Here is a 26,915-nt window from a genome sequence, read left to right as displayed (position 1 = left end):
AATGGAGAAAGCTATGGAAAAAGCATACTATACACCCGCACACCCGGGTAGTTTTGGAGGGGTAGATCGACTCCGTCGAGCTGTGCAGGATGAAACGGGGCAACGTGTCACAAAAGAAAAAGTTCAAGAATATTTAACGGGACAGGACGCCTATACACTCCATAAACCGGTTCGCATTCATTTTCCAAGAAACAGAGTCTTTGTCCCGCGACCTTTAACCCAGTTTCAAGCCGACCTCTGTGACATGCAAGCCTTGGCTGAATATAACGACGGTTATAATTATTTATTAACGGTCATAGATGTATTTTCCAAGAAGGCCTATGTGAGGGTTTTGAGGAGAAAGACGTCCGTGGAGGTGGTTGAATCGTTTCAATCGGTGTTGGGGGAAAGTCAGATTCCTCGCAAACTCCAAACCGACGCGGGAAAAGAATTTTTTAACAAGAGTTTTCAAGCTCTGATGAAGAAACACAATATTGTACATTTTTCTACGGCCAGCGATCTCAAAGCTTCGGTGGTTGAAAGATTTAATCGTACTCTGAAAGGGAGAATGTGGAGATATTTTACAGCCAACAACACCAGGCGCTACCTAGACGTCTTACAAGACTTGGTAAAAAGCTACAATCACGGATATCACAGCAGTATTAAAATGAAACCGGTGGATGTGACTTTGGAAAATACCCCTCAAGTGTTTGAGAATCTCTACGGCTCATTCACAGCATTCAAACGCAAATACAAATTTGCCACGGGAGATATGGTGAGAATATCCAAAGTGAGAGGAGTGTTTGATAAAAAATATGAACAGAGTTTTACAGACGAGGTGTTTACAATAACACGACGTCTCCATCGATCTCCCCCGGCATACAGACTGAAAGATTTTGACGGTGAAATAATAGAGGGTTCTTTTTACGAAGCCGAGTTGCAGAAAGTAAAAGAGAGCGAGGACAAGCGCTATCATGTGGAGGAAATTCTAAAACGACGTACGGTCGGTGGCAAAAAACAAGTTCTAGTGCACTGGAAAAACTGGCCCGAAAAATTCAACAGTTGGGTGGACGCTGACCTCCTTACAAATGTATAAAACAATCTGATGCCTTTGATGAGCCTCACAGTCTAAAGATCATCGAGCATTATGGATCATTCCTGCAACGAGGGTTTTTACCTCACCTTACCCTCCAACGCCAGCCTCAACGTATTTAAAGAAAACAAAAGTTCCCATTACCAGATAGATTTAAGTCAACATATAGATTTAGCAGGCTCATGGGAGGTGGCCTTAACAGAGATTTCATACCCTCGCTCATGGTATAATGTTTCTAACGGAGCATTTTATGAATGGCTAAAGAGACCTCCACCGGTGGGACCTGAAAGCAATCCTGGAATGGGGATAGTTTACCGTCAAGAATTGAGAGGGGGATGTTATGAGAACATTACACGATTCATAAATGAACTGAATGAATCTTTACAAAAAATTGACAACGATGTGAGGATAGCCTTTGACGATGTTAAAAAGCGAATCTCCTATCAATCAGGGGGTCAAACTCATTTTCGTTTTTCCCCTTCCCTGGCTTACATCATGGGAGTGAAACCTGGAAAGTGGATCAACTTTGACCGGGGGTCGGCCCCCTATCCCGCGGATATAAACGCCGGTTTCTACCATCTCTACTGTTACAGTGACGTGGTGCGACCTCAGATAGTAGGCGACGCTTATGCTCCTCTTTTGAGAATCGTGAGTGTAGAGGGAGCTTACGGTGAGATTGTCACCAAGTGTTTTAACCCCGCCTACTATTTACCCGTCTCGAAAAATCACATTGAAAACATCAGGGTGGAGATTAAATCTGATCAGAACAAACACGTCGACTTCACCTTTGGAAAGACCATCGCGAAGCTCCACTTTAGACCCGTTAGAAAGTAAAACCAACAACAATGAGAATGAGTCAACCCATGCACGACCCTCTACGTTTAGTGGGTTATTACGAAAGCCAGGTGGGGGGTTCCCTCCCCGGTTTCACAGGTTCACCTGTGATGTACGGGCGTGGGATAGGCTCCGTGTTTTCCAGGTTGTTTCGTTTTGTATCACCTCTGGTGAAAAGAGGTTTTGCCCTGGTCAAACCTCATCTTAAAACAGCGGCAAAAAATATCGCTTCCGACGTATTCAGTCATGCCGTTGGAAAAATGGGTAGTGGGGTACAAGACGGATCAGGAGGAATAATGGTCCTGGCTAGACAACCCCGAAAGAGACCCCCGGGACGACGTCTCTCAACGAGTGGTAAAAAACGCCGTCATCTGGGGAGAAGAAAATCAGTCGGTAAAAGGTTTTCAAAGAGAAGGACCGTCGTTCCCTCACACGATATATTTTAAAAAAAAAAGAAAAAAGATGGCTCTTTTACATCAAAATTCGGCCGAATGCACGATGGCCGAGCTGGATTTATTTTCAGCTCCTATGACTCAGATGTCTATCGATGATAAATCCTACACAGAAGTCCTACCGCTATCCGCCATCACTGACGGGGGTCCTATTGAATTTTTCATCCCGGGAGAAGGTGAAAAGTACTTGGATCTGAATGACACATTACTTTACCTGCGGGTTAAAATTACCCGCGCCGATGGATCAAATATCCCAAACGACGCCAATGTGGGTCTCATCAATTATCCTCTAAACACCATCTTCAGCCAATGCGACATTATGCTCGGGGAAAGACTGATTTCTCAATCCAGCGCCACACACCCATACAGGGCGATAATTGAAACGCTACTAAACTATTCTGAAGCCACACTCAGAAGTCAATTCTCAGCCGGGTTATTCCACAAAGACACCGGCGGCTCAATAGACTCTATAGAAACAGCGAACGGACCAAACAAAGGACTCAACATCAGAGCCGGTTACACGGCTGAATCTAAAGAGGTTCAGCTACTAGGACCCCTCCACGCAGACATTCTTTTCAGCGAGAGACTCCTTCTCAACTCGGTGGATCTGAGGATCAAACTCACGCGTGCCAGCGACGCCTTTTGTCTCACAGGGGCTGCGGACGGTACTTTCCGTCTGAAAGTGCTGGGTGCCTCTCTCTTCACAAAAAAGGTCACCGTTTCGCCGGCCGTACGATTGGGGCACGCCTCGGCCTTACTCAAAGGAAACACACTCTACCCTTTGTCACGGGTCAGCGTGAAAACCTACTCTATCCCTGAAAATTCCAGAGTATGCACCCAAGAAAATTTGTTTTTGGGCACGATGCCTAAATACATTGTTTTGGGTATGGTAAATCATGAAGCTTTCACAGGAAGAAGAGATCTCTCACCCTTTAATTTCCAGCATTTTAACGCTGAATACATCACCCTCTGTCACGCGGGAAAACAAATTCCCTCCAAAGCTTTCCAACCGCAATTTAACCAGGGGGCTTCGGTCAGAGAGTTTTACAACATGTTTACCGCTACAGGGAGGCATATGAAAGATTTACCTCTGTGCATCAACAGACAAGATTTTGAACGGGGTTATTCGCTGTTTGTGTTCAATCTCAATCCGGGAGAGGACAGCGACGCATTGTCTCGGGTTTCTAATGGCACTTTGAGGTTGGAAATGAGATTCAGAGTACCCTTACCCAACACGGTCACTCTTGTGGTTTACGCATGTTACGATTCTATTTTGGAAATTGATTCCAAACGACAAGTGCTGGTGGATTATTATTGACGACGGAGATGAATAACCATCAACTGGAGAAGCTTCTGCGACGAGTGTTGGGGAATGTTTTCTGTGGTGTATGGGCCTCCGACCAACTCCCCTCACTGACTCGCTCCTTTACCCCACCCTCCTACTTTATCGTCAACACCCACGAAGGACATCGACCGGGGGAGCACTGGTTATCGATGACTCTGGAGGAAGATGGGACCGCCACTTTTTTTGATTCTTATGGATTTTCTCCCGATTTTGATTACTACCCTCGGAGCATCTTGAACTTTTTGGAAAATCGTTCTGACCGTATATTGTACCACAACCTACAGCTTCAACACCCTTTGTCCACAGTGTGCGGTCAACACTGCGTTTATTATCTGCACCATCGATTTTGCGGACTGTCTTTTGAACAAGTTTTGTCTTTATACACAGATGATGTAGTAAAAAATGATCTTGAAGCATATACCCTGGTTAAAAAAATTCAATGTTGTACTAGCACGAATAAGAATAATAGTAGTCGTTGTGGCGTACAAGACGTCTGTTGTTTAGAAACTTTTTTGAACCGTTGAAATGAAAATGCTGTACACACTGCGTTTGATGAATAAAAAAACATTTTATTGAAACAAGAGTTTTGTCATCATTCATTCAAGGTTTAACCAATGTGGGGACAATGTCACTTTTCTACCTCTTCTTTTCCTCTCGGGGGATAGAAATGTTTCTTTTTCCACCCATTCTGATTCAAACTCTCCATCCGCTTTCAGACGTCTGTATTGATCTCGTGCTCTGGGGTTATGAATGGTCGATGTGGGGACATTTAGCTCCGTCAACGCTGTTAAAAATTTTCTCCAACCCTCAGGCGTGCGGGTCTGTGGATTTTTGGACCGTTGCATCAGGTGTTTCAGTAAATCGATCATATGAGATCCCTGCACCGGTGTACCGTTTTGAACAAACTCTCCTTTAGAGGTCCACCCCTTATCATTCTCGGATAATTTTTTCATAATGTACTCGGCGTTGTTACGGTCGCGTCGGGGGAGGATTTTCAGAACTTCGATCATCGTGACATCCTTTGACCCCCCGCCAGTATTCCGAGGTTTATCCTCCGGTTTATCCATCGGTTTATCCTCTGGTTTATCCTCCGGTTTATCCTCAGAGTCATTCCATGGTTCACCCCGCAAATCCTTGTGTAAAGTCAGAGTCATCCTTTTCTCCTCCCGTTGCCCCTGCTTCAACAGGCCGAGATATCTCTGCAGCAGGGTATCGTATATTTTTATTCTTTCATGAGGATTCATTCCGGGTTCGTTTAAGACGGCTCTCATTTTAACATCTAGATCATCCTCCGCCGAGTCTCTGATGGTCGGCTCCGGGCGAGTCAGACGATTTAATTGTTGGGGGGATAGGAGAAACAATTTTTGAGCCTTTTTCATCTTCAACCTTTTCCGCTCAATCCACCGATAAGATTCCCTATAAACGGTACGACGGTGGCCAGTAAGGGTAGAAGAAAACCGCCCGACTGTTTCATCAGAGTCTGGCGTTTGCGTTTCAGTCCAGTCCTTTTATCAGCCAGCAGTCGGATGATTTTCTTTTGTTTTTTAAGCTGAGCAAATTGAGACGGTGATAAGGGCACATTACCCTTCAGAATGTTTAAAGCAATTTCACACAGCGTCTGGATAAAGTCTGGTGAGCCGTGACTCAGAATATCTCGACGTTTTTGTGGTGTGGCATGGTACAAAGCTTTTAACATGGGACCGTTCCTCTTTACACGCTTTGACATTATGTTTTTGGCACGTAGACAACGGGCCACTGGTGCGGAAGCACGCCCGACCTCACTCTGTATTGTTCTGGACAGAAAGGTGTCAGGTCGACCAATAAATAGCCATGAGCATCCAAAGTAGCATCCGCAAAACTTTCCAAGAAAAAACTTTTTTGTGCGGGGAACATTTGCTGTGCCAACACGTTAATCTGCAATCTGTCCCGCGGATTCTTAAACAGTATCATATAATTACAGTTTAAGCTAATGGTGCGTGAAAATTTTCCCTGATGAAAAACATTCTGGGTCAGCATCATAACGCTCATATTTCTATGATGTCTATACTGCGTGAAAATTTTAACCACTTCGGGGTGATTTGAGGCTTGAAAAATAACATCGTCCAAAATCACCAAATGGGTCTGATCGTCCGGAAACAAGTTTTCATCTTCAAAGGAATCAGGCAGTCCTTCAACAAATTTTATTTTTTTATTCATCTTTTTTAATTCAGCATACATGGGTTGGAAAGATGTATAAATCCACACAATGTTGTCGGGTACAGAATTCATGACGTGTTCACAATTTTCCAATACACATTTTACAAAAAAAGTCTTTCCGCAACCACTAGGTCCTACAACCAGGCATGAAAAAGGTGTATGAAATCTGGGATCAAAGTCTACTCGTTCCATTTTTTCCATTTCCTCTCTAATACCCGAAAGGTAAAGTTTTCCCGTCGGGAAAGAGACGTCTTTTGTCATACACCACTCGAAACTTTTTTTCGAAAGACGAGTTATTTAAAAGGAACCCCCTTTTATCACGAACAATTTGGTGATGAGGGGTGTAGATCGCACCTGTTTTGTCTTCCTCCAGATAGCCCTCCACCAAATCTTTAACGCTGTCAAAGTTGACCCTCTCACAACACTCGCGGGTTTGAGTGATTCCTTTGGCACGCAGCACAGTTTTTTTACCCTGCAGGGTTTGGTAGGCATAACTCTTTGGACCGGCGGAGACGAATTCGTGAATGCTGTCTCCTCCCAACTCATCCGTCAAATCGCCTAGATAGGACCCCGTCTCCAGAGAAACTTCCCCCTCGTTTACCGTGTAGATTAAACTATCGGTGTCTGTGTAAAGAACTCTCTCTTGCAACCCCTCTAGGTAACCGTACATTTTCAAACGTGCGTAAGCGGTGGTAAAAGCAGCGACAAATACATTATTTGTGTTACCGGGAAGCACCACGCTGTTTTTACTGTATTGCCATTGCACCATAGCAATTTGCTCGTTGAGAAAGGAAAAATATTCAACCTGATATTTTCCTGAAAATACAAAGTCGAAAAATACTTCACTTTTTCTCACCAAGGTGGTCTGAGTTCTATTGCACCTCTCCGCAAACTTTCCCCAAAGGCTGTTTAAACAGAGTTTTGACATTTGTCTCTTGGCAGGGTTGGGTTCGATTTTTTCAGCATCCAGCTGTATTCCCTGATTTTCACGATATTCACGAATGTACTTTTCCCTGCTTTCTGCATCGACGGCTTCTTTGGGATACCCTGAAGCTTCTTGCTTACCCTTTAGGAAAGTTTGAACATAACCCGTAAAAACGGTTTCGCTCCGTTCTTCAAAGTGCCACACCTCCGTAATCTTACCGACTCTGTATCCCAACTGTAAAGCTTTGTTGAATTCGAGCGTGACCCAGACTCCCGTCAATGCCCTTCCTTCCTCATCATGTTCGCAGGGTTCCTGCTGGTTATTGTTTTCTGCGCATGTGCGGCAAAGTGTAAACACTAGTTTACCCTTGACCGTTCTGTAGGGTAGCACAGGGAAATAGAGACCTCGAGGAGGGTGAACAACGGCTCTGACCAGACCGAAATAGTTTCCAACATCGTCAAAATCCGTGTGGATGATGACAGGATGACCCAGGGGGTAAGGAAATGCGCTGTTGACGTACGGGTAGAGAGAGGTGACATCCTCATACAATACACGCTGGTTCTCACCCGCCGTGTGCCTCAAGCAAAAGGCGCTTGTCCTACCTCCATAAAGAGCGTCTCGAGGCATGAGAGGTGCGGGGTAATTGCGTGTTTTGAGAAAGTCTATTACCCTAGGGTTTGATTTTTTCATTTCATTCCACTCGTGCTCTCTGATGACGATGATGTTGACCTTGTGGTCACGCTTTAACGCTTTCATTTTTTTCTCGGTAGCCTTGTGCAACTCCTCGAACGGTGTGTTTGTCAAAGGGCATACAGCACCGGGTTCGAAACACGTCGGGCATCCGTGATAAAAACACCCCTGAAATTCCCAGACGAATGGTTTGCCACCGATTATAGCAAACCCATCCACAAAGTATGCCCCCATCTGTTTTTCGCCTTTGTTTAAAGCATGCTGAATGAAAATACCACGACGATGCGACTCCCATTCTAACCATTGGATGCTGGTGTGTCAGTATTTTTTACACAACCCTCGGTAGTTATCCGGGGAAGGTATGGCTAGAGAACGCGGCTCGAGGAAATTAGTCACAAACACCTTCATGCAGGCCGAGGCTATGGTGATACGGGAGAAGGGGTCAACACCCGTCTCGCTCGTAAACTCGGCTCTAAATTTGATGCAACCCTCACGAAGAACATTGACGTCGTTTTTACAGTAGTGTACCGCTTGTTTTTGAAAATCAAAGACCTCGCTTTTCTCATTTTGATACCACGTCTCAAACTTGGTGCGTTCAACAGGTGTCATGCGTTCTACACCGTAATTGCTGATTGCGGGGTATTTTCCGACATAATTTAAATGTTCCTCCGAACTAAATTTGTGAGGAAAATACCCCTTGGACCAGCAATCACCGAGTCCTAACGCTTTTGGCATAGCGCTAAGCGGCATGGTAAGGAAGGAAAGCGAGTCAATGTATTTTTGCAAAAAATCAGGGTCTTTAAAACAGAGAACTTTACTCCCCTGCATGATAATTAAGGGTGCTATACCCAGCCGTACCATGCCTCTCAGAATCAAGTAACCGTCAAATCCTCTCGAATTGTGGGCTATAAATGTAGATTTAAGATAACGAGGTTTCCTGAAATGATTGAGGAAAACTGTAACACAATCCAGTCCAAAAGCACACCACTCTTCTCCTTGCAGCGTCTTGGTACAGACTAGAAAGGGAATGTGAGTGTGATTGTCATCGACAAACGTCTCAAAATCATAGAATATGATATTATCATTGTGGTTTACTTCACGTGGTTGGGGTTGTATATAGCAAAGATGTCGTGTTTCAGGTGTCTCTGAGTCACTGCGAGGTAGCTCTTCTTTACATATTTGACATTTTAACTTAGGGCACGTGTGTTTAGCGATACCTGTAGCCACAGGTACATCGTAAAATAGGTTGCATTTAAGGCATTTCTTTCGCCGATCGCAGTTGCTGACGAGTTTTTCCATAACCCGGTGTTTTACCCTGTGTCTGAGGAGACATGCAGGAGAACGACACCACATGTTGCAATCCCTGCAAAGCACAGTTTTCCCCTCTATTTTTACACACCCGTTTTGTGTACAGACCAAGCAATAGCCGTCGCATTTGTGTCTGTCGGGTTTGTCGTACCCTTGGTAACAGTAGTGACAAACGTGCGGTTTTGACAAAAAACCTTTAATGTTAATGATACCGCTGTAATGATTCTGAGATAAATACAGATACAACGGATTTTCTGATTTGGGGTAATCCGTCTCGAACCGTGAGAGGGGTCGTTGGCCCTCTTCTCTGTACAGTATGACAATTTTACGACGTACCACTTTTTCAAATTCACGAATATGACTGAAAGTGATGGAAGTCTGTTCGTCTAAGCCCGCTTTTCTCTGTATTTTTTCAGCCTCCGCCACAGCCTGGCTATCTGTAAATTCAGGATGTAACAGACTTGCTAGGCTAATGGCAAAACATAGTTGATTATTCGAGTTTAATGGATTGTAAAGATAACGAGCTTTTTTTCTGCGGATTTCATGTTCCAAAAGGGTTTCGATTTTTCTTCTTACACCACCTCGAGGGTTATGTATCACCTGGACCATCACCTGTATTTCTTCATCGTTCAATATTTCAACGTTTGATTGTACCAACAGATCTAACACATCTTGAAAAGCATTCATCACAGCCCCGGCATCGTTTCGAAATGTAAATGAAGTGTGTTGATTTGCACTTTCACCGGATAACTCCAATTGAATGATATCGTCGGGTCTAGCTTCCTTAGTTACCATCTGTGTCAGCTTTTTAAGGCTCCCCAAGACTCCGCGGTAAAATGTGGCGTAATCTGTTACATCGTTGTTTTGAGGAAAAGTTAAAACGCTGGATAGTTGTATATTGTTGAATGTTTCCCTCCTCAAGACATTTACCCCATCACCCCTCTGGGTCTCATTTGAAATTGATTGGTCAGCCGTTGACGGTTGGTTCTGCATGACCCCCACCACCTCCGAAAAATCCAAACATTCCCCCGAGGGTGTCGCCCCTCCCAACACCTCGTGATGCTGTGTAGAGGCTTGTGTGTTTGTGTTTGAATTTAACACATTAATATCATCTTGCAAAGACGGATCATCGTTTGGTTCCCATTCTATCTGGTTGTTTGGATCTAAATGATGATTACAAACGTCTTCATCTTCTTCAATAACTACATCTAATTCAGATGGAACTACACCCATTATATTTCTCTAAAGAAAAAAAAAGAAAAAATAATTTGAATGGAACAGATATAACAAACCAGTACGTATCAAATCATGTCTGCCATCTTCATGAGAGTGCGAGCCAGTATACGATAGTACTGTTTCAGCCTTCTTCTGTTTCTATCATGTTTGTCGAGCTGGCGGGCGCATCTACGCTTCCTCCTGCGTTTGTTGCCTGTGGAAAAAAAAAAAAAAAAAAAAAAAAAAAAAAATTAATATATACCGGCTTTAACCACATGTGGCGCTGTCATCTCCACTCATGCAAGCATAGCCGGAAACAACCGCCCACCTCCGGAATCAGTCCCCGCCCATTCCCCTTAGGCGCGAAATTCATTTGAGCGAAAGACATTGGAATGAGAGGAGCTCTTTAAAGCTCCTGAGAATCTTAAAAAGCTTACAGAAAACGAGAAAAACTTACAGCGGGTGCCTGTTGGACATTCACCGTCGTTTTCGATGATTTCCCCACGGAGCAAGGATTCGATGTCTGGAGTCTTTGGCGCAATCAAGCCTTCTCCTCTGCCTGGAATGGCCGTTGACGGACCCTCCAGCGTTAAGGGAGACCAGTGAGCAAGAGATGTAAACGGAAAATCTGTAAGTAAATATATGTATATATGTATCGTATACCGCATGTTTTTTTCTTGTAAAATGAGAATTATTTGACTCACCAGACTGCGATTGTGTTAAAACGATCGCGTTGGTCTCTTCCGGCGAATCCTCTATAAAACAAAATAATGAATACACACAATATTAAATAATTCGAAGGTTTAAACACACCTCGATAATCATCTTCCAACTTTGTAAGATCGATCAAACAAAGTTCTTCGTCTTTCACTTCGTCGTCATCGGCTGTTAAAAAAAAAGTATTACAACGTCGTACACGTGCAATGCTTTTAACGTTTAAATGCTTAAACGGAGTTAAACCATTGTCTAATAATGTGGTAAAAACGGAGGTAATGAAATGAATACAGTAAAAAAAAAAAAAATCGGTACTTACACAAAAGGATTGGAGACTCTGTTAGGAGATCCCTTGGTGGTGGGTGAATTTCAACTCGATGTTCGACTGTTTTTAGTTCGAATAAATACTTATTATAGTAACATTAAACAGACGTGTTACAAGGAATGAAAAAAAAAAAAAAAAAAGAAATTACCTTTCATTTTGCAAATCGCGGTTACACTGTGTTCTGCTCTAGTTCTCCATCTGTTTAAATATGTTTTCGTGAGGTATGGAAGTTGTTTCAGACGATCGTAAACATTTAAACTGTCAAATGGGTGGCCAGTTGCTATTCATACGACATTCTCAAGCTCCCATAAAAACTGAATCCTCCTTTGTACCCCAAACTGACCTGTTGTTTCAGACGATCATAAACATTTAAACTGTCAGATGGGAAGTCAGTAAAAACTGAACCCTGCTTTGTACCCCAAACTGACCTGTTGATTCAAACGACCGTAAAGACCAGTTGCTACGTGACACTGTGTTCTGCGATAGTTTTTTCCATCTGTTTAAATATGTTTTCGTGAGGTATGGAAGTTGTTTCAGATGATCGTAAACATTTAAACTGACAAATGGGTGGCCAGTTGCTATTCATACGACATTCTCAACCTCCCATAAAAACTGAATCCTCCTTTGTACCCCTCCTGTGTGTGTGTGTGTGTGTGTGTGTGTGTGTGTGCGTGTGTGCGTGTGTGCGTGTGTGCGTGTGTGCGTGTGTGCGTGTGTGCGTGCGTGCGTGCGTGCGTGCGTGTGTGCGTGTGTGTGTGTGTGTGTGTGTGTGTGTGTGTGTGTGTGCGTGTGTGTGCGTGTGTGTGCGTGTCCACCAAAAACTTCCCAATCCACGGTAGATAACGATGAAAATATCGAGAAAGGGCTTCCGTCTCTTCTTTCTTTTAGCTGAAATAAGCAGATATCACCCATTTCGTATCTGAATACAAATCCAAAAGATCCCTCCCCTTCCAAATCCCATTTCTCACGCAAAGATTCGGTCGGCGGCATCTGAATACGATTTAGAAACACTCGACTTTTTTGCGGAGCGTCAATGTAAGTTTTATTATTTTTATAAATCGAAACAGGCGTTTCACTAATCATGACCGAATCGAACAAAGTCTTTACGCTAACGTATAAAGCTCCAAATAATGACTAAGCCTTACACCGCCCTTTTGTACCCCTCCTCTGCGTGTGTGTGTGTGTGTGTGTGTGTGTGTGTGTGTGTGTGTGTGTGTGTGTGTGTGTGTGTGTGTGTGTGTGTGAAGTGCGTGCGTGTCCACATCTCCACACGTAACATTCCCAGCCATCAATACATCGAAATCTGGAAGATGTTTCAAACGATCGTAAACATTTAAACTATCAAATATATGGTCACATGCTGCTCAGATGACATTGCTTTCTTAAAAAAACTGATCCCTCCTCTGTTCCCTGTCAGGTCTTAACTCCACCCTCTTCCTGGTTTAACCACTCCCACCGCAGGTCTTAACTCTGCCCTCTTTCTGTTCAAAACTCCACCCTCTTCCTGGTTTAACCACTCCCACCGCAGGTCTTAACTCCACCCTCTTCCGGGTAAGCCACACCCACTTGACCTTGACATTTGAACCTGACCTTTGACTTTGACCTTTGACTTTGACCTTTAACCTTGACCCCTCATAAATCATTAACCTTTGAACTTGACCCCTCATAAATCATTGACCTTTGACCTTGAGGGTCATAAATCATTGTTTTATGGGGGGTCATAAATCACTTTTGACTAAAGGTAGGGACTTAAATTCTCTGATGTGTATTTTGTGCTGTTACTTTATCCCTTGGTAAAAATGCATTATGAGCTCAATTAATCAATACTTTCTTTCTTTTATTTCTTTCTTTAGTTTCTTTCTTACATGAACATACTTACAACATAATACATCAGACAATTTCATATCATTTCACATTACATGATGTCCAAAAAGGAGTAGGAAGAAGCAAGCTTATTTATTCCTACCCCTTTCCCACTTCAGAGCGTTTACAAATATATACATTCATTTACTGACCTTTTTTGTAGTAAAATAGTAAAATGACATCCGTGAATGAGTAATACAACAGTTTTGTAATATGTAATTAATTAATTCAGTCATTATTAGCATAATGAGATGAAGTATATTTTATTAACAATAAGGTTGAAGTTTTTCTCATAATTCCTCTTCTTTGTACTTTGTAAGCACTATTAATTTGAACAACCTCTTAAACTGGATCATATCAGTACAATTTTTAACTTCATTACTTAATCCATCCATCTTCTTCCGCTTATCCGAGGTCAGACTTCCCTCTCCCCAGTCACTTCGTCCAGCTCTTCCCGGGGGAACCCAAGGCGTTCCCAGGCCAGTCGGGAGACATAGTCTTCCCAACGTGTCCTGGGTCTTCCCCGTGGCCTCCTACCGGTTGTACGTGCCCTAAATCCTGAGCAGATGCTCGAACCACCTGATCTGGCTCCTCTCCATGTGGAGGAGCAGCGGCTTTACTTTGAGCTCCCCCCGGATGGCAGAGCTTCTCACCCTATCTCTAAGGGAGAGCCCCGCCACCCGGCAGAGGAAACTCATTTGGGCCGCTTGTACCCGTGATCTTGTCCTTTCGGTCATAACCCAAAGCTCATGACCATAGGTGAGGATGGGAACGTAGATCGACCTGTAAATTGAGAGCTTTGCCTTCCGGCTCAGCTCCTTCTTCATCACAACGGATCGATACAGCGTCCGCAATACGATCCGCCTGTCGATCTCACGATGCACTCTTCCATCACTTGTGAACAAGACTGCGAGGTACTTGAACTCCTCCACTTGGGGCAGGGTCTCCCCCCCAACCCGCAGATGGCACGCCACCCTTTTCCGGGCGAGAACCATGGACTCTGACTTGGAGGTGCTGATTCTCATCCCAGTCGCTTCACATTCAACTGCGAACCGATCCAGTGAGAGCTGAAGATCCTTGCCAGATTAAGCCATCAGGACCACATCATCTGCAAAAAGCAGAGACCTAATCCTGCAGCTACCAAACCGGATCCCCTCAATGCCTTGACTGCGCCTCAAAATTATGTCCATAAAAGTTATGGACTTGAATCCTGGAAGTCAGAATGAAAGTCTGATGTTTTTACAACAGAGCAATTCAGGGTTTCTTCACAACACGTAAAAATAAATAAAAATGAAGCAAGATGCTTCTGGTAAAATTTTGCTTGCATATTTGACCCCGTTCTTGGAAATACTGGTAGATTTGATTGAAATGTGTTGCTTTCTTGGCACAGAGCCAGTTCAAATTATTGTTCACAAATGTTTAGCAGGGTTAAAGGGGAACCTTATCACCAGACCTATGTAAGCGTAAATATAAACCTTGAAGTTGCAGAAAAAACACCATATGTTTTTTAACCGATTTCTGAACTCTAAAAGGGTGAATTTGGCGATTTAAACGCCTTTCAATTGTTCGCTGTCGGTGCGATGACCTTTCACCCGTGACGTTACAACGGGAAGCAATCCGCCTTTTTCTCAAACACATTACACACACCAAGTCAAATCAGCTCTGTTATTTTCCATTTTTTCGACTGTTTTCCGTACCTTGGAGACATTATGCCTCGTCGATGTGTTATCGGAGGGTGTAACAACACGATCAGGGACAGATTCAAGTTGACTTACATGGCTAGCTGTATGTACATATTGCATCGTTACGCCTCATTTGTAGCTGTATTTGCATCCAGCCTTTCCCTCCACCCACATTTAATGCCAAACAAACACATACCAGTCGACAGATTCAAGTTGCACCAGTGTCGAAAGATGCGAAAGTCCCTCGTTTGTTTAGCACATTTTACCGACGATAGCGATGCTACAACAGAGATGTGTGGATATCCTGCGACACTCAAAGCAGATGCATTTCCAACAATAAAGTCAACGAAATCACAAAGGTGAGTATTGTTGATGTTATTGACTTATTGTATGTGCTAATCAGACATATTTGGTCACGGCAAGACTGCCAGCTAATCGATGCTAACATGCTATTTAGGGTAGCTGTATGTACATTTGTAGCTATATTTGCTTCCAGCCTTTCCCTCCACCCACATTTAATGCCAAACAAACACTTACCAATTGACATATTTAATTTGCTCTAGTGGTCAAAAGATGCAATCGTTGGTTAGAAGGCGATCGCCGAATAGCTTCAATAGCTATTCGCTCAATAGCTTCAGTTTCTTCTTCAATTTCATTTTCGCTATCTGCCTCCACACTCCAACCATCTGTTTCAATACATGTGTAATCTGTTGAATCGCTTAAGCCGCTGAAATCCGAGTCTGAATCCGAGCTAATGTCGCTATATCTTTCTGTTCTATCCGCCATGTTTGTTTGTATTGGCGTCCCGCAGTGACGTCACAGGAAAATGGACGGGTGGATTTACAGATAGCGAAAATCAGGCACTTTAAAGCCTTTTTTCTAGATATTCCATGATGGGTAAAATTTTGAAAAAATTTCGACAAATAAAATAAGCCACTGGGAACTGATTTTTATTGGTTTCAACCCTTCGGAAATTGTGATAATTCCAGAAACCTGCCTGAAATCCTTTGAAAGCAGTGTTTAATATTGTTGTCTTGTTGGAAAACCTGCTTGGGTACAAATATCAGCCTTTTCACTCATGATTGGAGGTGAGGCAAAGTCTCATCCGACCAGTAAACTTTTCTCCCAAAACTGCTTTGGGTTGAAGCACTTGGCGGGCTTGAGGTTAGACAGTTTCCACTCTGTCACTAAACATCCATTCATCCATTTTCTACTGCTTATCCTTTAAAACTGGACAATTCAACACATGAGCCGACTACAGCAGTGATGAACAAACAATATGAAAGTAGGTTTGAATTTCTAGGTCACATGACTACAGCTATTAACAATTGAAATGTTCTTTATGAGCCAATGACAAGTACTTTATTGACGGTCCCTTAAAGTAAAGCCCTTGTCAGCAGGGACTGACAGACGTGGCATGAGTTTTCAGTGCCGGGGATAAACAGTCAGCCTGGCTGGATGTTGAATGTCTGTTTATTATTGCACTTCAAACTAATTTGATCTCTGTTCGGCATTTGGTGATCACTCCAGCAGCACTGAGAGCAGACTGAGTCAAACTACCTTTAGGTAAATGTTGCAATTGTCAATGCCAACAAAGAAATGGACTCAAAAAAACGCTATAAAAGTTATGGTAGTTTGATGCTAATATGTATTGGCTTTGCTATTGACATGCTACTGATTAGCATTAGCAATTTCTCATGACGTTAACACCAACCAAATGAGTTAATTAAAACTATAGCTAAGATGAATGTTAGAATCAAACAGCTGGTGCATAATAAATCCAATATTTACAGTAATAACACTTTTTGGGCGCAACAAAAAACACTATGAATTTACACTACAGCCATCTAGCGTGCTGGACTTGCAAATGTAAATAAACCTACATGTAAATGATGATATGAAAACAAAAAAAATAACAAAGGGTAGCAAAAGGACCGCAGTTATCCATAATAATCTTGTTTTTAAATGTTGCAATACAAATTTATCACAAACGATCAATATTATTAACACACACAGAAGTACCAAAAAGTCGTACTGTTGAGGATTGGTATTGATTTTGAGGTAGTGGAATTTATTCCGAATCGGTTGAAAAGTGAACAGTACCCATCCCTACCAGCAAGTGTTGTTGTACTGGAAACTAATTTACAAACACAACTTCATCACACACAATACTCCACTATGGAATTGTTGTTATATTAAAATGAGAAACAAATCCATCTTTGTACAACAATGGTTTGAAAAAGGCATCACTGATGCACTTATTGACTGAAAAAAATAGTTAGTTATTTGAAGATTTCATTAAGTGCAACCTGGAACAAGAAAAATACTCATAACTTAAGCGTTTCCATTCTTTCTAAGGCAAAAGAGTTAATTTAAGAAAAAAAAAAGACGGAATTGACCACTTAAAATAATATTTAGGATGATGTTTTGCAATTGGATACAACACTTGTTTGTTCTGTGATAGGGAAACAAAATAAACAGTTTATTTTAAGAATGTATGCAAAGTAAATCTCTGTGGGATGATGTACAATATTGGCTTTTTCCTGACACTCCAAACTTTGACTGATATTGATGTTGTTTTGGGGATGTTAAAAAAGAAAAAAAAACATTAAAACATTGTTTAAAATACACAATATTGGATTTATTTGATATATCCACAAATGTAAGTTTGTAAAAACAAAACCACCCTTTCACAAAAAAAAATCTGCCATTTTCGCTCACTTTTATACTGCATAAAGGTAATACAAAGTAATAACAATAATGAATAAAATAGATTATAGAGACCCAACAAATGATTCAAGAAGACACACATTTTAAAATTGTATAAAAGACAACTGTTCAAATGATGTATAAAGTAAATAATAATATGCTTCCTGAAGTGGTCCAGAAGATGTTTCAGATGTGAACCAGTAAATATGTATATTCTTTAAGGTGCTAATCTATGGGATTATTAACAATTAGAAATAAAATATGTTCAAATCCAGGATCGGGATCTTTCTGTCTGGAATTTGCATGTCCTCCTCGTGAATGCGTGGGTTCCTTCCGGGTACTCCGGCTTCCTCCCACTTCCAAAGACATGCACCTGGGGATAGGTTGATTGGCAACACTAAATTGGCCCTAGTGTGTGAATGTTGTCTGTCTATCTGTGTTGGCCCTGCGATGAGGTGGCGACTTGTCCAGGGTGTACCCCGCCTTCCGCCCGATTGTAGCTGAGATAGGCGCCAGCGCCCCCCGCGACCCAAAAGGGAATAAGCGGTAGAAAATGGATGGATATATATATATATATATATATATATATATATATATATATATATATATATATACATGAAAAAAAAAAGAGACAATCAAGTCCAAAATAAAATAGAAACAAAAATCTGTCTCATTTGATTAAAACAAAGAGTGAAGTCCCAGTGAAACCCCTGGTCAAAGTGTCAAAACCCTTTTCAAGTTAGGGGAGAACAAAAACAAACAAACATGACTTGACAATGTTTATTGCATGTAAAAGAAGTCTCGTACTGTTTAAGCTCACCTTTTTACTCAAAGTGTTCTGTCCATTTTTTAATAAAAGTACACAATGTTGCATACTAATGCATGTGCTTGACTGAAAAAAGCATTAATATAAAACATCAAAATTAAAGTCTTGACAGTTTATTTCAAATTATGCAGTTTCATTTGCTGCTGCTGTTCTCACCAGCACACTTGTGTTTCTTACACTGGTACTTAGACGATAATCTTTCACCACACACACTGCAATTCAACACTTTCTCTCCTGTGTGTCTTCTCATGTGTACTACAAGGTTTGATCGTTCACAAAAGCTTCTGTTGCAGATTGAACAGGAATGTGATTTCTCTCCAGTGTGTGTTCTCATGTGTCTAACAAGGTTTGATCGTTCACAAAACCTTCTGTTGCAGATTAAACAGGAATGTGATTTCTCTCCAGTGTGTGTTCTCATGTGTGCTACAAGGTTTGATCGGTCGCCAAAGCTTCTGTTGCAGATTGAACAGGAATGTGATTTTTCACCAGTGTGTGTTCTCTTGTGTACATTCAAATGTCGACTTTCTGTAAAACCTTTACCACAGATTGAACAGGAAAAAGGTTTTTCACCAGTGTGTGTTCTCATGTGTACTTTCAAATATTGACTTCGTGTAAAACCTTTACCACAGGTTGAACAGACAAAAGGTTTTTCACCAGTGTGTGTTGTCATGTGTTCTTTCAAAGTGTTACTTTGTGTAAAACCTTTACCACAGATTGAACAGACAAAATGTTTTTCACCCGTGTGTGTTCTCATGTGTACTTTCAAATGTTTACTTAAAACAAAATTTTTACCACATACTGAGCAAGAAAAAGGTTTTTCACCAGTGTGTGTTCTCATGTGTACTTTCAAATGGGGACTTTGTACAAAACTTTTGCCACAGATTGAACAGGGAAAAGGTTTTTCTCCAGTGTGTATTCTCGTGTGTACTTTCAGGTGACAATGGTATTTAAAGGTTTTGTCACAGTGAGAACATGTGAAGTGAGTGTTGTCAGTGTGACATGTCTTATCATCTTTAGAGTCTTCATCATCAGTGTCAGGAGAGTGTGACGTTGTGTCCTCACTATCTGATAGTGGAGCTAAGAGCTTGTCTGCTTGTGATCCTCCACAGTGGTCTCCATCAGCTTCTGTTGTCATGTGTTGTGATGAGGTGCTGCTTGGAGGCTCCGCCTCTCTCTTCTCTTCACTTTCACCTTTGACCTCATCATCTTCAGGGACACCAGTCACTGGGAACTCCTCCAACCTTTTAGGCTGACTGATGCAGTGTTCCTCCTCTTCCTTTTTAATGTGGGGCATCAGTAAGTATTCCTTTTCCTTTTTACAGGAGAGGGTCTGTGTCAAAGAGGAAAAGGAGACGCCAGAGGGTCCGTGGCACCTGGTCTTTTTTTTTGATGGATCCTCCTTCACCATCCTGAAGCTACACTCCTGTTTTTCAGGCAGAAGTTGTTCTTCACAAACATCTGCAGGACACAAAATTACAAACATGCTTGAGAAATGTCCAGATTCAGTCAGTAAAAAACAGGTTATTATATGAAGCGGCCTGTTTAATTTGCAGACGACACAACTGCTTTCTGTTCAGGAGAGAACACACAGAAGATAATACAAATAATAACGGAAGAAATGAACAAATTAAAAAAATGGTTTATTAAAAAAAGACTATCTTTGAATCTCAGTCAAACTAAAATAATGCTATTTGGTAACAGTAGAGAAGAGCATCATACACAAACACGAATGGACGAAGTAGACATTGAAAGGGTAAAAGCAAACAGATTTCTGGGAATATTAATAGATGATAAAATTAACTGGAAATCTCATATACACAATATGCAACATAAGGTGGCAAAAACATTTCAATAATGAATAAAGCAAAATACGTCCTGGGCCAAAAAGCACTTCGTATTCTCTACTGCTCACTATTGTTACCATACCGGAGTTATTGTGCAGAAATATGGGGAAATAACTACAAATGTGTGCTACATTCGTTAACTGTGTTAAAAAGTTCAATTAGACTGATACATTATGTTGGTTATAGAGAAAATACAAACCCTTTATTTATTGAGTCAAAAATATTAAAGTTTGGCGATTTGGTAAAATTGCAAACAGCGAAAATGAAGTACAAAGCAAACTATAACCTGCTACCAAAGAATGTACAACAACTCTTCTCAACTAAATAGGAGAAATATAACCTTAGAGGAAGATCTAATTCAAAACATTTGTATGCACGTACAACACTTAGAACATTTAGCATATCAGTATGTGGAATTAAATTATGGAATGGATTAAAGGCCTACTGAAACCCACTACTACCGATCATGCAGTCTGATAGTTTATATATCAATGATGAAATATTAACATTGCAACACATGCCAATACGGCCGGTTTAGTTTACTAAATTACAATTTTAAATTTCCCGCAGAGTTTCTTGTTGAAAACGTCGCGGAATGATGACGCGTATGATGACGCGTATGATGACGCGTGCGCGTGACGCCTCGAGTTGGAGGGGACATATTAGCCAGCACCACTTGCGGCTAAAAGTCGTCTCTTTTCATTGCGCAATTACACAGTATTTTGGACATCTGTGTTGCTGAATCTTTTGCAATTTGTTCAATTAATAATGGAGAAGTCAAAGTAGAAAGATGGAGGTGGAAAGCTTTAGCCTTTAGCCACACAAACACACGGTGTTTCCTTGTTTAAAATTCCCAGAGGTGAAGATTTACTATGGATCGGAACGGTCAAGTGAAAATGGATCGCGACCACTTGTAAACCGGCAGGTTTCGGTGAGAAAATTGTGGTAAAAAGTCGCCTCTTACCGGAGATCTGCGGAGCTTGCGCCGTCCATGCAGCTGCCGTGACTTCCCTCAGACACTGGCGTCAACACACCCGTGGACACACCCCTCCGACTATCAGGTACTATTTAACTCACTAAAACACTAGCAACACAATGGAAAGATAAGGGATTTCCCAGAATTCTCCTAGTAAATGTGTCTAAAAACATCTGAATCGCTCCCAAGGCAATCGCCTTTTTTTCTAAACTTTATTTTTTAATTTTTTATTTTTTGTAGTCCTTCGCTATCAATATACTCTGCCACATATCTTTCATCCTCGCTCAAATTAATGGGGAAGTTGTCATTTTCCCGGTCCGAATAGCTCTTGCTGTTGGAAGCTCCCATTAAAAACAATGTGAGGAAGTGAGGAGCCCTCACACCGGTGACGTCACGCGCACATTGTCTGCTACTTCTGGTAAAGGCGAGGCTTTTTTATTAGCGACCAAAAGTTGCGAACTTTATCGTGGATGTTCTCTACTAAATCCCTTCAGCAAAAATATGGCAATATGGCGAAATGATCAAGTATGACACATAGAATGTACGTGCTATCCCGTTTAAATAAGAAAATCTAATTTCAGTAGGCCTTTAAGTTTATATGTAGACTTCAGGGTCCGAGAATGGTTTTATTATATAGATAACCAATCCTAGGTGTAGTTCTGTTAGGTGCCAATCCTATACTGTATATGGAAACACTGGTATGTGTGCCTCATAATACGAAGGGCCTGGGTTCGGTCCTGGGCTCGGGATCTTTCTGTGTGGAGTTTGCATGTTCTCCCCGTGACTGCGTGGGTTCCCGCCAGGTACTCCGGCTTCCTCCCACCTCCAAAGACATGCACCTGGGGATAGGTTGATTGGCAACACTAAATTGGCCCTAGTTTATAGTTTGTCCGGCATTTTAAAGTATATTTTTATTGCCGCATGTATTTATTTATGGTATGTTTTTTTCTGAATATGCACAAGCATCGATTTAAGTTTATTCTACAAATGGACTGGCATAAGTAACTTATTTTTACGGTTAGTTAAATTAGACAGAACAAGGACAACCACGCGGTTACAAGTACCAGACGTATATACAGTCGTGATCATAAGTTTACATACACTTGTAAAGAGAATAATGTCATGGCTGTCTTGAGTTTCGAATAATTTCTACAACTCTTGTTTTTTGTGAAAGAGTGATTGAAGCACACACTTGTTGGACACAAAAAACATTCATAAAGTTTGGCTCTTTTATGAATGTATTATGAGTCTACTGAAAAAGTGACCAAATGTGCTGGGTCAAAAGTATACATACAGCAATGTTAATATTTGCTTACATGTCCCTTGGCAAGTGTCACTGCAACAAGAAGCTTCTGGTTGAATTTTTGACCACTCCTCTTGATAAAATTGGTGCAGGTCAGCTAAATTTGTTGATTTTCTGACATGGACTTGTTTCTTCAGCATTGTCCACGCGTTTCAGTCAGGACTTTGGGAAGGTCATTCTAAAACCTTATTTCAAGCCTGATTTAGCCATTCCTTAACGACTTTTGATGTGTGTTTGGGGTCCTTGTCCTGTTGGAACACCCAACTGCACCCAACACCTAACCTCCGGGCTAATGATTTTAGGTTGTCCTGAAGAATTTGGAGGCAATCTTCCCTTTTCATTGTCTCATTTAAAGCACCAGTTCCATTGGCAGAAAAACAGACCCAGAACATAATACTATCACCGCCATGCTTGACGGTGGGGATGGTGTTCCTGGGATTAAAGGCCTCACCTTTTTTTCCTCCAAACATATTGCTGGATATTGTGGCCAAACAGCTCTATTTTTTTAAATAGATACAAATACATAAAATACTTAAAAATACCAAACACACAGCTCACATGCACAGTCGTTCTTTTTCATGCCTTGTGTTCAGCGACACTATTGTTCTCGGGTAAAAAGTGTTTTTAAATCAGTTTGTCCGGCATTTTATTGTCCTGTATCTCCTGCCCGAGGGCAGCAGTTCAAACAGTTTATGTCCGGGGTGAGATGGGTCCCTCATGATGGGCCTTTTGGAGGCACCTTGCACTGTACAGTTTATCTAGGGAGGGGAGAGAGCAGCCAGTGATCTTCATGGCAGTTTTTATGACCCTCTGAAGGGTATTTCTCTCTGCCACCGTGCAGCTGGCATACCACACACACATGCAGTATGTCAGCACACTCTCTATTGAGCAGCAATAGAAGGACACAAGCAGTTTTGGTGACAGGTGGTTCTTTTTGAGGAGTCTCAGAAAGTAAAGTCTCTGCTATGCCTTTTTGATGGTCACTGAGGCGTTCGCACCCCTCGACAGGTCTTCCTCGATCTGGATGCCCAAGTATCTGAAGTTAGAGACCCTTTCCACATAGTCCCCGTTGATGTACAGTGGTTGGATGTTTATCGTTTTTTACTTCCGGAAGTCCATGATCAGCTCCTTCGTCTTGGTGGTGTTAAGGACCAGGTTGTTTTCCCTGCACCACCCAGTCAACCGCTCTACTTCATTCCTGTAGGCAGAATCATCCCTCCAGGAAATGAGTCCCACTCCTGTGGTGTCGTCTACAAACTTAATAGTGGTATTGCTGGCATGAGTGTGGAGGGTGTAGAGTAGGGGGCTTAGTACGCAGCCCTGGGGGGAGCCGGTGCTGATGCTGATGGATGCTTGGAGGTGGGAGCCTACCTCCACCCTCTGAGAGCGATTTGTCAGGGAGTCCAGGATCCAGTGGCAGATGGAGGAAGACAGTCCCAGCCCTGTTAGTTTGGGCACCAGTCTGTGGTGGAGGATGGTATAGAACGCAGAGCTAAAATAAAAAAAAGGGTAGCCTTTTTTGTCCCCAGCAATGATGTGCACCGCCTCAAGGTACGCACTTTGTTGACCGCTAATGGAGTCAAGTAACACCCTGAGTGCTGTACTAGTATGTGAACAGCCATTACCATGACAACATTAAACTCCCGTGGAAGGTAGATGGGTCTGCATTTCACAGTAACGTACTCCAGTGACTGGTAACAGTCTTGTTGTTGGTGCACCAGCTGTTGTTGACGTAGATGCTAACCCCCCTCCTCTGCTCTTACCGGAGTCTTTGGTTCAGTCATGCCGATATGTTGTGAGGCCCGCTAGCTTGATAGCCGCGTCCGGGATGAGCGGGTGAAGCCACGTCTCCGTGATGAGCAGAATGCAGCTGTCCCCGACCATCTTATTTGTCGCAATCTGCAGCTTCAGCTCGTCCAGCTTGTTGCTAAATGAGCATCTTGCCGTGTCTTTCTAGTGACATCTTTGGGTTGAAAACAAATTTGGCCAACTTCTCGGTGTATGGTCACAACCTTTGCCGATACAAGCGTGAGGCATGATTTATAATCTAGAACAAACTTACTAACTCAGAGGCGATGCAGCAACAGCTCAGTAGCTAGTCAACCTCTCTGCGAGCAAGGATCTGTTTGACTAAGAGTAGTTTCTCGAAGTTAGCTCTTACAATTACAATGCTGCTAATACTTGGTTAATATACAGGTCACTACAAGTAAATGGAGTAATGTTGGTGATTTAAAGGGGCTTTAAAGGAACAATAGAGGACTACCATTACCTATAATGTTAGCCGCCTTGTACTAGCAGTTTTTTTACTATTTAGCATACATATTGAATGACATCTATATGTTGTGCTTACTTGGACTGTGATGAAGCTGTGAGGACTCAGGTGGTTTGTCTTCATGCTCTTCAGTCTTCACAGAGACAACAGTCAGTGGAAACTTGGTGAGATCCGCCTTCTCCTGCTCTGGAACAAACTCTTCCTCCTGAGTAACCCAGGGAGCTTCCTTTTCTTCTTTAATGTGGGGGGGCTGTGGATCCCCCTGCTGTTGAAGAGGACGTTCTTCTTGATGAGCGTTCATCTGTTGGACGTTCGCAAGACAACACAAACAAACTTCAGCTCAGATGTGTCAAATATTTTTTAGTCCTTCAAATATAATATTTTCCAAGTGGACTGACACCAATTGGTGGTGATGTTCTTCTACACATGGAATAATCATCAGTTATTGAATATTATGAATTGTGTAATTGATCTTGTTTTCTGCATTTACATTAATTATTGATAAAAAGTAACAACTTATGAAAAACCTCCTGCTGGGATTTTAATACCGTCATGACTGCATTAAGTCAGTCTGCACGTATAAACGTTTCATTGTGCTCCAGCATCAAGTGACGCCAACTCGCTCCTCCCACTACCAACCTACCAGCCAACCTTGACATGCACCTCCAAAATAGTCCCACCTCACGTCAACGGTGACCAGGACTGCAGAGCTGTGGCCAGTTGGCTTAACTTTTACGCGCAATATCCTCTCCTTGTTCTTCCTTCTACGAAAGCAACATTTTTAACCCAACAGAAAACAAACAGAAGTGCAGCGAAGCACGTGTAACAAGTGCCAGCGAGTGTGGCCGTGTGATAGTATGTTGGTTGAACCTCACTCACACCTTAGGAAATGTGCTGGCGTGAGAGTATATATACCCACTATATTGCCAAAAGTATTTGGCCACCCATCCAAATGATGAGAATCAGGTGTTCTAATCAATTATAAAATCAAGCACTTAGGCATGGAGACTGTTTCTACAAACATTTTGTGAAAGAATGGGCCGCACTCAGTGATTTCCAGCATGGAACTGTCATAGGAAGCCACCTGTGCAACAAATCCAGTCGTGAAATGTTCTCGCTTCTAAATGTTCCAAAGTCAATTTTATTACCAGAAAAGTGAAGGGTTTGGGAACAACAACAACTCAGCCATGAAGTGGTAGGCCACGTAAACGGACAGAAAGGGGTCAGCAGATGCTGAAGCGCATAGTGCAAAGACTTTCTGCACAATCAGTTGCTACAGAGCTCCGAACTTCATGTGACCATCCAATTAACCCACGTACAGTAGGCAGAGAGCTTAATGGAATGACTTTCCATGGCCGTGCAGCTGCATTTAAGCCATGCATCACCTAGTCCAATGCAAAGCGTGGGATGCAGTGGTGTAAAGCACGTCGCCACTGGACTCTAGAGCAGTGGAGACACCTTCTCTGGACTGATGAGTCACGCTTTTTCCATCTAGCAATCTGATGGGCCAGTCTGGGTTTGGAGGTTGCCAGGAGAATGCTACATTTCTGACGGCATCGTGTCTCGTGTGAAATTTGGTGGGGGAGGAATTATGGTGTGGGGTTAGTTTTTCAGGAGTTGGGCTTTGCCCCTCAGTTCCAATGAAAGGAACTTTGAATGCTCCAGGATACCAAAACACTTTGGACAATTCCTTGGGATGGCACTTTATATATATATATATATTAGAATATTTGTGTACCTCATGCTTTGATTACAAACAAAATATTGATGTGTGTTCAATTTGTGTGCAGTATATTAAAGCCATTTTTAATATTTAACATTTATTTCATTAAATATTTATTTTTGTCTCTCTGAATGAGCATTAATTGCTTACAATTGTCCAAATAGTGTATTCGTAATAACAAGCATCAGTTGATTTAATTTCCATGATATGTCTGCCCGAATGCAGCTGAGATAGACTCCACCCCCCAACCCTCGCAACCTCAAAAGGGACAAGCGGTAGAAACATGGATGGATGTCATCAAGGTAATAAAAGTGCGTGCAAACAACATCATTTGTATTTATTGCTAATGAAGTTAGCAGCAACACAAAGCAGACCACTGCAATGTATTTGTAATACATTATATTACACTGTTATAATAATAATAAAAATAAATTTAATAATTGAATTTTTATCCTGTAAAGCATCTTTGAGTACACTGAAAAGCGCTATTGTTATTATGATAACATGTGATTTATTCCAGACTTAAATTACGAGACGTTCGTTCCTTTCTAGTAACAGATATTTAATGACGTTAAGGGTGACTGTAATATAAAGCGAAAAAAACAGTTAAAGTATTAAATAAGTCAATAAAATTCTCATAG

The 26,915-nt window shown here is 41.9% G+C and overlaps 2 protein-coding genes and 1 long non-coding RNA gene across 5 annotated transcripts in view; 1 reads left to right on the top strand and 2 right to left on the bottom strand.

Moving 5' to 3' along the window:
• LOC133545393 (zinc finger protein 501-like) overlaps positions 1-26,915 on the top strand; it is a 399,721-nt gene that overhangs the window by 51,254 nt on the left and 321,552 nt on the right. The window lies entirely within an intron of this gene.
• The window catches only part of LOC133545390 (gastrula zinc finger protein XlCGF57.1-like), a 179,611-nt gene that overhangs the window by 94,791 nt on the left and 57,905 nt on the right, over positions 1-26,915 (bottom strand). Inside the window, exons 2-3 of one of the 3 annotated variants that reach the window (XM_061890916.1) lie at positions 24,630-24,852; positions 18,097-19,614 (exon numbers count right to left, since the gene is read on the bottom strand). The exons of 1 other annotated variant lie outside the window; for it this stretch is intronic. In XM_061890916.1, the coding sequence (XP_061746900.1) occupies positions 18,290-19,614; positions 24,630-24,852 (1,548 nt within the window). In that variant the 3' untranslated portion in view covers positions 18,097-18,289. Of the gene's footprint in view, positions 1-18,096; positions 19,615-24,629; positions 24,853-26,915 lie in introns of those variants that run through there. One more of the 3 variants, XM_061890912.1, reaches the window with a different exon arrangement.
• LOC133545518 (uncharacterized) lies at positions 10,748-11,583 on the bottom strand. Its single transcript, XR_009804864.1, has 3 exons — positions 11,225-11,583; positions 11,071-11,136; positions 10,748-10,922 (listed from the first exon to the last, which is right to left on the bottom strand). It is a non-coding gene; the product is annotated as an uncharacterized LOC133545518 (long non-coding RNA).

Source organism: Nerophis ophidion, linkage group LG28 (genome assembly GCF_033978795.1).
Source record: "Nerophis ophidion isolate RoL-2023_Sa linkage group LG28, RoL_Noph_v1.0, whole genome shotgun sequence".
Taxonomy (NCBI): Eukaryota; Metazoa; Chordata; class Actinopteri; order Syngnathiformes; family Syngnathidae; genus Nerophis; species Nerophis ophidion.
This window is presented reverse-complemented; position numbering and strand designations above follow the sequence as displayed.